Source organism: Naegleria gruberi, assembly GCF_000004985.1.
Source record: "Naegleria gruberi genomic scaffold NAEGRscaffold_38, whole genome shotgun sequence".
Taxonomy (NCBI): Eukaryota; Heterolobosea; class Eutetramitea; order Acrasida; family Naegleriidae; genus Naegleria; species Naegleria gruberi.
The window spans coordinates 318,214-331,677 of NW_003163289.1; the positions used below are offsets into that span (position 1 = coordinate 318,214).

Here is a 13,464-nt window from a genome sequence, read left to right on the forward strand (position 1 = left end):
AGGAAATTAAACAAAAAAACAATTCCAACAACAAATAAGAAGAAAAAATGGCTCCAACACTTCTCCATACCATGATCCGAGTTGGTAACTTGGAAAAGTCTATCAACTTTTATTGTAATATTTTCGGAATGAAGGAAAAGAGAAGAAGTGATTATCCTGAAGGTAAATTTACTCTTGCCTTCATTGGATATGAAAATGATGCTCATGAAATTGAATTGGTAAGCTTGGCTTTATCAAATTATTTAATTAATATTATAATATTTAATGTTGTTGGATTAATAATTATTAAAATTTGATGAATTTAAATAATAATACTAATTAGACTTATAATTATGGTGTTGAAAAGTATGATATTGGTACTGGATTCGGACATTTGGCTATTGGTGTTGAGGATATTTACTCTGTTGTTGAACAAGTTAGAGAATGTGGTTGTAAGGTATGTCATTATCATAGTTTTTAAAGCTTTAATTTCTAATAATTTAGGTTACAAGAGAACCAGGTCCAATGAAGCACGGCACTACTGTTATTGCCTTTGTTGAAGATCCTGATGGATACAAGGTCGAACTCATTGAACGTAAAACAATGATTTAAATTAAATTTTACATTTTAACACAATTATTGGAGAGGTTTTTCCTTTATATATTCCTAGGATACATATTTACAATTATATTCAACTATTTGGAAATGATATTAATATCGGAAAAGTCATTACAAGTTGTCAAGTGGATAAACAATTTCTTTCTGAGGAAATTCATATTGTGACAATAGGTTGGAGTACCTGTGAGAAAGATGGTGTGACCTCTGCCACAAGCTACATCCTTGATTGGAATATTTCTGAAAAAGTCAACACGTACAGGTCTACACACAAAGCAATTTTGTTGATTTTCATCTTCTCTAGTATGATGATACATTCTCTCTTGAACTTCATCTGTTTTTTGAGATTGGATGTATCCTAGTTGGCCATGCTTTCCTTCTCCACCAACATAACATTCACCACTTCTTGAAAGGAGAACACAATGATTCCATCCACAAGCAACCTTACATATTGGAATTCCATAGAGTAATTTGAGTGGATAGACAAATCGTTGAGTCTTGGTATTTCCATTTAAAAGCTGACCATATGCATTCCATCCATTCTTTAGAAAAAACATTGTTTGAAATTTGCAATTATTAATTAATACTTACTGTATACACTCTTCCATCTGATTATTAATAATTGAGTTTGTCACAATGATTGGAGTAGTATTGATTAAGATTAAAGAAAATTATCATAGAACATACCATAGGTCAAAAAGACAGAATGGAAATATCCACAAGCAACTGCACAAATCTTTTCATCTTGCAAGGAAGTTATCAAATGAGGAATCAAATGTCTATTGGAAGAATCTGTTTCTTGTGAAAACAAAGTAGGATCATTTTCAATTTCTTGAATGGAGAGCTGTCCATATTGAGTGTCTCCCATACCAAATGTTTTTCCCTCGGAGGTGATTAATATGGAATGCCATGCTCCTGCTGCACAATCAACAATTTCCATACATGTGAATGGAATTCTGTACTTGGAACCAACTTGAATGGGTTTTTCACCATTCCTTGTGAATTCCCTTAAAATTCTTGGAGGAGTATTGACAGGAACTTCAAATTCCTTCAATAGAGAAGGTTGATAGATTTTAAATTCATGATCCTGTGTATTCAAACTTGCATGACTTTTAGTAACTGTTCCACTGTATTTTAATATTACATTATATGAAATATTAACATTGAAAGTAGTTTACAAAAAAACTTACCATTGACCATACGTATTCTTTCCACACGAGGCAACAGTTCCATCACTCATTACAAATATTGAATGATATCCACCACAGCACAGTTTTGCAATACTTGGTGCTGATATTGTCTCTTCAAACTCGTCCATGGCCAATTGATTTTTTGAAAGTTCTGCAATTAATTCCCTTCTGTCCATTTCGAAATTCCTGAAATATGTTTGAGGATTCAACAAGATTGGTAATGTACTTGAAATGGGAGGTGTTGCTTGTTCTGTTCCCAATTGACCTTCTCTACATTCACCCCAAACATATAAGTTTCCTTTTATAGTTAAGGCAATGCTATGATGTCCACCACAACTAATCATTTGCACAGGTTCTTGAATCAAGTTGACTCTAGTAAATTGAGTAACGTTTGAATTTTGTGATTGACCTGCTTGATGACTGTAATTTGCTCCACAACTCCACACTTGACCATTATAAGTGAGAAGAACAGTGTGATACCAACCACAGACAATACTTTTTACATTTAATTTCTCATCAGCCAATTGAGGTAATGATTGATTGGATGAGTTGTTCTTATTTGATAATTCTTCGTCAGTATGAAGATGATTGGAAAGAGAATTGAGAGTTTCTCTGCAGGTGATGAGTGAATTTTCATTGGATTGTTCTTGTGTTTCTAGTTGTGTTTCTTCTCTGGAGAATAGAGTTGAGTGTTGGTGATGATTATTAGAAACATTGGATTGATCAAATATTGGAGGTAATTTACAAGGTTCTGCAAACGAATAAAACTGAGGATAATATTGTGCTTGATGAACCGAAACTTTGGGTGTTCTAACGAGCCCTGTTTGGCCAGAAGTGTAAAGGCCACAAACGAATAATTCATTCGAAAGTGTTGGCGAATCTGATAAACTTGAATCACTACTTGTTGACGCGGTCGTTAGACTATAACTTTGAATACTCGAAGTCATAGCTATTGAATGTGTTTGTGTTTTTTTAGATAAAGATCCACTTGGTATTGATGATATTTTCGTTTTCGTGAAACAATCCGAATTTGGAAAGAGGATTAAATTGGAAGCAATCATATTTTACTATTGATTCAGAATTGAGCAATTGTTTTGATTTACTCAAAGCACATCCAAAAAGATATTTTGTGGAACTATTGAAATAACATTGGAAAATCTCGAGTGAAAATAAGACTCATTTGGTTATTGAGAAAAAGTTACCTTAATTTGATTAAGACAATAATCTTTTAAACTAATTGCTTTAAACCTTGATGTAATGATAGTAATTACTATTATATTGAACTATTGGAAGAAGAAGAGGAAGATATGCTGATGGAAATATCCACTGGTGTGACTGGGAAATTATCAGAATCTTCAGTAGGTTCTTCATATTGGAGCATGAATCTAACAAATGTGTCCTTCAAGATCATATTGGTTACAACCTTTTGAAGATCATCCAGCAAGTCAACTTGGCCAAAACCTTCGATAATTCTTTTAACTATGACTTCTCGTTCCTGCTTTGAAATATTCAAAGGGGTAGGTGAGTCTTCCTTCAAATATTGGGCAATAATTTCATTTTGCTTTTTAGATCTTTCCGAGGTTCTCTTGATATTCTTATACTTGAGCACATCTTCCAAAAAGTTGAAATTCTCAGCAGAAAATTCACTTTCACAGAATTGCTTAATGAAAAGCTTGTTAAATAATTCAAGAATAACTTACTCTAAATAATTCCTTTGAACTCTTTTTTGACATTATCTTTTCAAATTCGAAAGATTGAATGGTTTCCTGTTGCTGTTTGATACTGGCCATTAATTCATGTTGCTCTTTCATATTTCTTGCAACAATTACATAGACTTCAATCATTTCTTCATTCTGAATGATGGTTACTCTGGTAGATGATAATGAAACAGGAAGTTTGTTACCAAGGGCTGTAGACAATAATGCATCCTTTCTCGAATTGGTATTATACGAAAGAGATTCAAATAAGCCAAGAAATTGATCCGTCTCAGCAGCAAGATCACTAACAAGTAAATAATTTGAAATTGCCAAGGTATTCTTCTTGAGAATTTTCGTTTCAAATATAGTATTGAAGGTGGCAATTTCTCCATTTTTACAATCCACAGTAAAGATGAAATCAGAGATGGCATTCATGATTACTCTTGCATGCTGTTCAGAAAGGGATGTTTTCTCTAGTAACTCTTGAATTCTTTCATTCTCAGATACAATGACTGTTTGGGATTCGTCCAATGTTTCCAACATGTTATTAACATCATCAGTCAATAATCCCAGCTCATCCTTACCCATACACTTGACTCTCTTTTTGAAATTATTGCTAATGGTGATTTCTCTAACTGATTTGGCAAAATTCATCACTCTCTTAATAACAACAACCTCCAAAAAGACCATTATTGCAAATGAGAGCAGTAAAATCATTGCTGTCATTACTGCCCAAGTAATGATGAAAGAATTGGTTCCCAAAACAAATACTCTTCTTGCAAAGTCTGTTCTAATGATAATACTGTCATTTCGTGAAATGTCATAATATTTCTGAAATGTTGCCATTCTAGATCCATAAGCATTTCCATCATCTTCAATATCTGCACAATATCTATTCTCGGTTATAGGATAAAGATTATTTTGTTGATCAACAAAAAGTGGTTGATTGAGCTGAGCCATATTGTCTTTCCATTTTGTTACTGAACTTGAACCATTGATTAGTGTTGTTTTCCAATCCCCAACTCTTTCAGTTAAATAAGTATTGATCCATTCGTGATTTTGTTTGAAAATGTATGAGCTGCTCTCTGGAGCACTTTCTCCACTAAGAGCAATTGCTAACAAATACCTATGTCTCCAATATTCCATATTAAAGAGGGTAATACAGAGTTGAACTCTATTTGCCATATCTTGCTTGTACTCTGCAAGATCAAATCTAGCAAACACAATCAGGCCATATGTTTTTGTATTGTAATCATAATTATCCTGTATTGGCATGCCACTCATAAGAATAATATATGAAAGCAGCTCTGTTTCTGTCATGTTGGCCATTATAGCTTGCTTCTTTTCATATGAGTTCACTAAATTTGGTAAATCTTTAAATGGAGAGAAGAAGCCGACATGTCTTGTTGAAGGTACATCAACATTCCTCAATAAACGAGCTCCTAGTTCATTTCTCGACAAATCATTGAACTCTTCTGGTAGATTATCCAAACTTATTCCCCTAAAACATGCTCTAAAAGCGAGCAAAGTTCCATCCTTCTTATATAATATTGCAAAATTCAATTTGGAAGCCAGTTGATAATTACAATTCAAATAAGTATCCATATATTTCTCAGTAAATGATGAGTTTGTAGCCATAACAGCATCAACAGTATCATTAAATGCTCCATATTCGCTAAGCTTTGATGTCAATGACTGAAAATCATCAAAATAGGCCCTTGTAGTTCTCTTTGCAGCTTCTACAGAATAAGTCTGCTCAACCGAATTAAACGAAAGTAAAAAGGCAGTCACCAACACAGCCAAACAAATAGCCATCAATAACAGAAATAACACTCCAAGCACTGTCATTGTTTTAAATCTAATACTACTCAATAAAACAACATCTCTCCTATTGGATTTTAAATTCAAAGTAGATGGTGGTCTCAACTTGACAATTCGAGGACCTGTTTCCTTAGATCGTTTCATATGATATTCTCTGTAGGCTTTGTCATCTTGCCAGGGAGACTCTGAAGGAGATTGTGATTGATACATTTTCTTTAATTATTATGTAATTTACTATCTCGCTTGCTGATGGCATCGGAAAACATCAAACTCTATCATTTCGAATGTACACTTGTTTCATGATTAATACAATTCAATATAAACAACAATATTTGTACAATATTAATATTAATATTGATGAAATTCTGTTTGTTTTCATCAATTAATTAAATTCTCAGAGAACATTTTTTTTCTAATTTTCAAATCAAATCACCTCTGATCTATTTAAATACTATGTGATTATTGCTATTGTATCAATTCAAAGTCTCTAATAAGAGAAAGCTCACCTTAGAGGGAATTTTAAATTTTTATATTTTTTTCAAATTTAAAAAAAAGATCATCACGAGAAAATTCTTCAAACCTTTTTGATTGTTTTTGGTTTTCTACAAAGCTCAAAATTGGATTCATCATCAGAGTATAATTGCTATTGGGCGAGAATATATTTTATGCTTGGTTGTGTGATTTATTGGTAAAATTCATCATCCCGAACATTAAAATAGAACGTTGAAAATTATAAATATAATAACATCAATCATCACGATAATAATATCTATTTAAAAAGTACGACAATAATATCAACAAAAATCAAAGAATGGACCACGGAATTGTTCTTAATTTTGAACAGGAAAGAGAGCAATTGGAATCGTCTTTTGGATCCTTTCGTCCAAAGCGTTATCATACTCTCCGAAAGGAATTGAAACTGCAAAGTAGAAGCAAACGTAAACCTAATACACCATCATCTGAATTTTCCATGAAAAAACAATCAACCTACTTGGAGTGGAGAAAGTTTTTATTAGAACAAAAAGGGCAAACTTTTGCTTTTGTACAACATAATCCTTCTATGAAATTATCACCACAAGATACCCTGATGGTATTTGAAGCAAAGAAACAACAAGATCAAATGAAACCACCACAGTTTTTATTCCTCTCGGGTGGAACGACAAATCTTGGAGATAAGAAACATAAGAGAACACAAAGTAATAGACTCTCAGATGGTGGATCTTCCTATCAGGATCACTTGGATTCTTCTCAAATTTTAAATACAGGAGACGATACTGGATCAGAGGATAATGTAGATACTGCCGACACTATTAGTCAAACTGCTCCACGAACTAAATTATCTGAAGTTTATGAATTTGTCGGAATGCACCACATTTTCGAAGTCGGAAATGGATATGACGGAGTGGAAGTCACTTCAATCAAGTTTGCCAATGATAATAATGATTTGTTAGCTTTTGGTGCAACAGATGGTTGCATTTATATTGCTACAGCATGGAAAAAACCAGAAATTATACACAAATTGAAAGGGCACAAGGATGCCATCCTAGATTTTGACTGGTCACTGAGTAACGAGTACATTCTCAGTGTTTCTAAAGATTCAACAATTAGAATATGGAACACCACTACTGGTGCTTGTATTAGAATTCTTGATAAGCAGGGAACGGTTAGGGCAGTGAAATTCTTCCCAAGAAATCCAAACTTTTTCTGTGTAGGTTTTGAAGGAGGACTTGTTGGTTTATACAATCTGAGTACTGGTAAATTAGTGGAAAAACTCAAAATTAACAAATTATCGATGGGAATGGGTAGTTTTGTCAATATTAACATGTCACTAGGAGGAAGTAATCATGTTACTTCTGTTTTTTTCTCTACACAGGGAGATCAAATATTTATTGGAGATGTGACTGGTTTCTTGTGGATTTATGAGTTTGATATTAACAAACTCTGTTTTGGTAAATTAGTACAGAAAATTAAGGTATCACTCAATGGAAAAGCCATCACTTCTATTGATTATCAATTGTGGACTGGAAATTCTTCTAAAGTTAATCCTAGACTCTTGGTGAGTGCTATGGATAGTTATGTTCACCTCTTCCAATATAGCCAAACATCTGCAAAATTTGTAGAATCGATAAGATTCCCAGTCTCTCAAAAGAATCACAGTGTAAAGAGTCACTTTTGTCCTCTTGTTTCATTCATGGCCAGTTCATGCTTTGTGACAGGAAGTGAATCGACGGAAATTCTTTTCTATTCTACCAAGTTTGGAGCTTCAAATGCAATTAACAGATTAATGGGTCACGCCTCTCCAGTTCTGGACGTCTCGTGGTCATATGATGAAACATTATTGGCCAGTTGTGACATGTCTGGTGTGGTAATACTTTGGAAGAGAAGACCTTTGGAAGATAAGGATGTATAAATTGTTAAATAAATTTAAATTGAATTCTACTCTGATTCAAAAACTAAAACTAGATTCAAGACCTTGGAATAAATTAATGTTCATTTTGTTATGTTTTAAACCTTGGAATAAATTAATTTTTATTTACATTCACTAATTAATCAGTACCAACTAGTTGTCTTTCCACTACTTGTTTGTAAAGACCTCCCTTTTGAAGCAGATTGAAATGCTCTCCTTGTTCCACAACTGAACCTTCCTCAATGACACAAACCTTATTGGCCTTTATCACTGTGGCAAGTTTGTGAGCTATAACGATAACAGTCCTTCCATTCATTAATGAATTGAGAGCTTGTTGAACTTGGCTGTCATATTGTACTTCTAAAGAATGAGAATATTCGTCCAAAATTAAAATCTTCGGATCCTTCAAAAGGATTCTAGCAATGGCGATTCTTTGACGTTCAGAGGCAGAAAGTCTGACTCCTCTTTCTCCAATAATAGTATCATATCCATCTTTGAAATTAGAAATAAATTCATGAACGTTTGCCTTCTTGGATGCTTCCATAACTTGCTCGTCTGTTGGAGCTTCATCACCAGTCCATCCGTAACAAATATTTTCACGAATTGAGGCACTAAACATGGCAGGATCCTGAGTAAGGAGACCAATGTTCTTTCTCAACCAAACAGGATCAATTTGAGTAAGTGGAACACCATCCAATGTAATTTGTCCATCATTTGGATCATAGAATCTTTGTAAGAGTGAGACAATGGTGGTCTTTCCTTGTCCTGGTCTACCAACCAAAGCCAAAATACTTGATGGTGACATTTCAAGGTTAATCTTATTGAGTACTGAGTGTTCGGTTCTTGAAGGATAGGCAAATGAAACATCGTGCAAAACAATGTGACCATTCAATTTTGGAAGTTCTCTAGTATCGGATTCCATAACGTTTGGATTACGTCTTTCAATGGCTGGAATACGTTGAAGTAAGTTGTAAACTCTAACAGTAGCCTCCAAAGCTCTAAACAATTCAACCAGCAATCCACTCAAGACACCAAAGCTGGCAGCAACCAACAAGGTATACATGATGAAACTAATAAGAGATCCAACAGTTATTTCACCATCCACAACAAGTCTTCCACCAAACCACAAAACGAGAATAATACTAGCATTACCAGCAAACATCATACCACCTGAAAAGATACCATTAGCAAATGAGAATTTTCTTGCCAATGAGAGAGTCAAATCAATAGCAGCACTGTACAAGCTAATATGCTTGGTTTCCTTTGCAAAACTACGAACAGTTCTCAAATTGGAGAAGGACTCTTCAGCAACATCAGTTGAATTGGCCAAAGCATCTTGTGTTCTCCTTGTGATATTCTTAATATATTTGGCATAAATTAAAGAAATAAAAACGAGTGGAGGTATGACAGCAAGCATGATCAGAGTCAATTTCCAAGATATTATCAATAGGAAAACAATTCCACCAATTAATTGAGCCACATAACGTAAAAACATTGAAAGATTCACTGTAACGGCATTTTCCAATGATTTTGTATCTGAACTCAATCTATTCAACAATTCTCCAGTTTTAGTGATATCAAAAAATCCAACTTCTTGAACAATGATGGAATTGAAAAGATCCTTTCTGAGACGGGCAACAGCACGTTCTCCAGCATATGTAAAACTATTATATTTGTAAAATATATAAATGAAATTGATTAGAAGAAACATACCAAAAGTTTCTCAATGCAGTTGTAAGGCCAATACCAGCCACAACACCTAGTATAATGAGAGCCATTTGATTAATATATTCCTTTCCTGTAGTTCCTGCAGGGATGGTATTAATAATCTCGCCAACATAAATTGGTAGGAATAGGCTCAAACCAGTACTAACAATCAAAAATATAATTCCGAAAAAGACGAGTGGTGTTTGTCTAAATCCTAATTTCATCAACCACATAAATTGAGTAAAACTAATTCTTGGAAAGCTCTTGAAGAGTTTAGCAATGCCAGTAGCACTAACTGGATTTTCATCTATAGCATTTGGCTTTAAATAATCATTATACGTATCATCAATATGGTTATCGTAGTATAACAATTCTCGATCGTAATCATCCTCCATGGAAATTTTGGTAGTGTTTGTAATTTCAACTTCAACATCATCACCATCTTCGAGGTTAACATTTTTCATTTCCTTGTGTTCATTGTGATTTGTTAATTTGACTTTACGATGTTCATCATAGTCTTTTTCATTTTCCTCTTCTTCCTCGCTCAGTGATGGTTCATGATGATGGTTCAGGTCAGAACCGAGACTATTACTACTGGAAGTAGTATTAGCATTTCCATTTGTAGAAGTCAGGGAACCCTTAGAGACCAGAATTTGCTTTCTCTTCGGGAGTGGTGGAGTTTCCAAATCTTGAGCCTCTTCTTCCTTATTAACATTTCCAAAACGAACACGTAACTTGGATCTATCATCTTTAAAAGCAGGTGTATTTTCTATTGGTTCTTCATCATCCGAATCATTATTCTTCTTTGGTGTTATTGTCGAATCAACATCATGAGCAGCAGCCGTTGTTGATGGTGATGATGATTTCGATCCGTTAATTGTAGGTGATTTTTCCTTCTTTGTATGATGAGAGTCTTCATCTTGTTCTTCTTCATGATGATGATGATGCGAGGAAGAAAGTACAATATCATCCAACTCTTCCTCTAAATCTTCGTCTTCCTCATCTTCCAAAAGTCTCGATTGAGAACGCGTTTTTAACGAGCCAAGTAGTGATGGCATTTTTTTAAAGTTTTTTTTATTTTTTTTAACGTTCGCAAAATTTGTTCTGATGAGAGAAGTGATGGAAACATTTATGGAAAATTGAACAATCTGGAAGGTGATGTTGTTATGGAAGTATAGTTGTTGGAAGAGGACTGGAAGATATTTGATATTTTGAATGGCTCTAAACAGTTTTTGTTGAACGATTGTTTTGCTTGTTGTTGTCCAGATGATAATCTATTCACTTTAAATGGAATACGATTTTTAATAAGTTAGTATAGGTTCAATGGTTGTTGTACATTTTCAAAAAGGGATAATATCTCAATATTTACAAATTCTTCTTCTTTTTGTTTTCTTCAATCTTGGCATCAACATCGTGTAAATCAAAGATGGAATAGAGTTCAATATTTTCAAAAGTTGGATCGGCAAGTTTTTGCTTTTCATCTGGAAGTGATAATCTATCCTTACTTCTATCAACCAAATAGAGAGCTGCCTTAACTTCAATATTATAATCTTCCTTTAGCATTTTGATACCATCCAAAAGTGAAGAACCTGTTGAGAGAGCATCATCAACCCAGACAGCATGTAAAAGTGGTGAATCTGGTTTTCTTTCAGTGAATTTTTGTTCACCTTCTAATTGTTGACAAGTACCAGTTGACTTTCTATTCTTTCTAATATACAAAAAATCATAAGCTTCATAAACTGTTTTAGATCCTTGTTTTTCATGAAGAGTTGATGCATAGGCTGCAAATTGACTCACTAACATTCCTCCAGCCAATTCCATACCAACCAATACGAGAGGTTGTTCGGAGAGATTCTGTTGTGATGGAGGTAAATTTTCAGCTTGCAATGATGGTAAGGTTTGTTGAATATGAACCAAGTAATGTCCCATAATTTCCACAATTTTAGGAGCAACTCTCTTATCCATAAAATTTGTACTAGCATTGAGATAATCTATTAGAATTCATAAGTCCATATTTTCCCATTATTATGATAGCAATAATTTCCATTCAATTAATTAATCCACATTCCGATGATGAAAAAATTTGATCAAGTTAAAAATAGATTAATTCCAATATTGGATCAGAATTGAGTAAACAATGATCGAATTCATTTAGAATAAATGATTTTAAAAAACCTACAAGGCAATTCAATTCCACTAGTAGCCTTGAAAGGTCCCATCTTTACATTTCTCACAACTCCATTCAATACTTCATCATACAATTCACCACAAGCTTCCACTCCACTTGAGAGTGATTCCAAGCTTAATTTAGTGGATTGTTTGGCTTTTTCAAGGAGGGAAAGGTGTGCTGGCATTTTTTAATTGTTGTTTTGATTAATGGAAGTTCACTGTTTTGCTGATTCTGAAAAGCCACTTTACTGAGAATTGGGTGAGAATTCCATGAATTATTGTCCATTGTTATGTCGCTAAATATAGCTTGACTACAGTAGTTGCACCTTCCGAAAGTTGGGAATTATCAAATGAGAAAGGATAATAAGGAAGGATTGAGGATAATTTGATGGAGTAATTCAATTTGTGCAACATTTCTTAATCATCACTTGAAACCTGGTTTTTTTGCTGGTTAACAACTGCAAAACAAACCTTGTTACATGTTCAAACATTATTAGAAGTATGTACAATATTCAATATACAAGGTGAACTTGATGATTTGTTTCTCAACACAAAATCCTTTTCCGAAGCTAAAAATAAAACATCGGTTACCTTTTTAAACCATGTTGTAACAAAATCAAAACATCATACAAAAAAAACAAATCAACACAACTAATAATAATTACACGATGCAAATTTTCGTTAAAACATTAACTGGAAAGACTATCACTTTGGAAGTCGAATCCAATGATACAATTGAAAATGTCAAGAGTAAGATTCAAGACAAAGAAGGAATCCCACCAGATCAACAACGTTTGATTTTTGCTGGTAAACAATTGGAAGATGGAAGAACCTTGTCCGATTATAACATTCAAAAGGAATCTACTTTGCACTTGGTGTTGAGATTGAGAGGTGGTATGCAAATCTTTGTCAAGACCTTGACTGGTAAGACTATCACTTTAGAAGTTGAATCAAACGACACCATCGAAAATGTTAAGAGCAAGATTCAAGATAAGGAAGGTATTCCACCAGATCAACAAAGACTTATATTTGCTGGTAAGCAATTGGAAGATGGTAGAACATTATCCGATTATAACATTCAAAAGGAATCAACTCTCCATTTAGTTTTGAGATTGAGAGGTGGTATGCAAATTTTCGTTAAAACATTAACTGGTAAAACCATTACATTGGAAGTTGAATCCAATGATACAATTGAAAATGTCAAGTCAAAGATTCAAGATAAGGAAGGTATCCCACCAGATCAACAAAGACTTATATTTGCTGGTAAACAACTAGAAGACGGAAGAACATTGTCTGATTACAATATCCAAAAAGAATCAACTCTTCATTTAGTTTTGAGATTGAGAGGTGGTAATTAAAATAAATTGAACTATTTGTAAAATCAGTAACAAGTTAATCCTTTAGCTCCATAATTTTGTACTTCACTCATGTTTGCAAAAATGGTTGCATTGAGGAATCTTCAAATGCTTTGACGATATTGATGGAAAGTTACTCGATAATAAACAGAATCATTAAAAATAAGTAATAAACTATTTCAGGCGTTTCGATAATAAAAATAGAAAGCAAAAATTTCAATCACCAATGAAATAGCCTTAATTCCTCTATATAGAGGTACTAACTCTCGTGTCATTAAAAATGAAATAATTTAAAATGACAGGGGGCGAGGGGGAATCGAACCCCCGGCCACAGCTTTGGAGGCTGCGATGTTACCATTACACCACCGCCCCTGTACATTAAATAATGAAAATAAAATTGCTAGTATGATGTAAGCATGACTCACTAGTAGCAAGAAAACTTTATAATTTGAAATAACGAGTTTATTAAATTACGGCAGTAATTGAGAATGTTTTGAAGAGTAAGTATTTTTCTTTTGATTAGC

General features: G+C 33.6%; 6 protein-coding genes and 1 non-coding gene across 7 annotated transcripts; 3 read left to right on the forward strand and 4 right to left on the reverse strand.

Moving 5' to 3' along the window:
- Positions 1-47: 47 nt before the first annotated feature.
- NAEGRDRAFT_70163 (uncharacterized protein) lies at positions 48-591 on the forward strand (the record flags this gene model as incomplete). The annotated part of the gene is made up of 3 exons (XM_002674698.1): positions 48-218; positions 323-436; positions 484-591. 3 exons carry the CDS (start codon positions 48-50, stop codon positions 589-591), a joined length of 393 nt encoding a protein of 130 aa, XP_002674744.1.
- Positions 592-674: 83 nt separating this feature from the next.
- On the reverse strand, positions 675-5,779 carry NAEGRDRAFT_80549 (uncharacterized protein; the record flags this gene model as incomplete). Its single annotated transcript, XM_002674776.1, has 7 exons — positions 5,696-5,779; positions 3,485-5,574; positions 3,069-3,456; positions 1,785-2,733; positions 1,282-1,721; positions 1,186-1,202; positions 675-1,136 (listed from the first exon to the last, which is right to left on the reverse strand). The coding sequence occupies exons 2-7, from the start codon at positions 5,510-5,512 to the stop codon at positions 675-677; spliced, it is 4,284 nt and encodes a 1,427-aa protein (XP_002674822.1). The 5' UTR covers positions 5,513-5,574; positions 5,696-5,779.
- Positions 5,780-6,113: 334 nt separating this feature from the next.
- Positions 6,114-7,712, forward strand: NAEGRDRAFT_50789 (uncharacterized protein; the record flags this gene model as incomplete). The annotated part of the gene is made up of 1 exon (XM_002674699.1): positions 6,114-7,712. The coding sequence occupies one exon, from the start codon at positions 6,114-6,116 to the stop codon at positions 7,710-7,712; it is 1,599 nt and encodes a 532-aa protein (XP_002674745.1).
- Positions 7,713-7,848: 136 nt separating this feature from the next.
- NAEGRDRAFT_50790 (uncharacterized protein) lies at positions 7,849-10,474 on the reverse strand (the record flags this gene model as incomplete). Its single annotated transcript, XM_002674777.1, has 2 exons — positions 7,849-9,373; positions 9,423-10,474. The coding sequence occupies 2 exons, from the start codon at positions 10,472-10,474 to the stop codon at positions 7,849-7,851; spliced, it is 2,577 nt and encodes an 858-aa protein (XP_002674823.1).
- A 307-nt stretch (positions 10,475-10,781) lies between these two features.
- NAEGRDRAFT_70167 (uncharacterized protein) lies at positions 10,782-11,770 on the reverse strand (the record flags this gene model as incomplete). The annotated part of the gene is made up of 2 exons (XM_002674778.1): positions 10,782-11,407; positions 11,596-11,770. The coding sequence occupies 2 exons, from the start codon at positions 11,768-11,770 to the stop codon at positions 10,782-10,784; spliced, it is 801 nt and encodes a 266-aa protein (XP_002674824.1).
- Positions 11,771-12,222: 452 nt separating this feature from the next.
- On the forward strand, positions 12,223-12,966 carry NAEGRDRAFT_55840 (polyubiquitin). The gene has a single exon (XM_002674700.1). The coding sequence runs from the start codon at positions 12,254-12,256 to the stop codon at positions 12,941-12,943; it is 690 nt and encodes a 229-aa protein (XP_002674746.1). The 5' UTR covers positions 12,223-12,253; the 3' UTR covers positions 12,944-12,966.
- Positions 12,967-13,241: 275 nt separating this feature from the next.
- Positions 13,242-13,312, reverse strand: NAEGRDRAFT_t446. The gene has a single exon. It is a non-coding gene; the product is annotated as a tRNA-Trp (tRNA).
- Between the last annotated feature and the right edge of the window lie 152 nt (positions 13,313-13,464).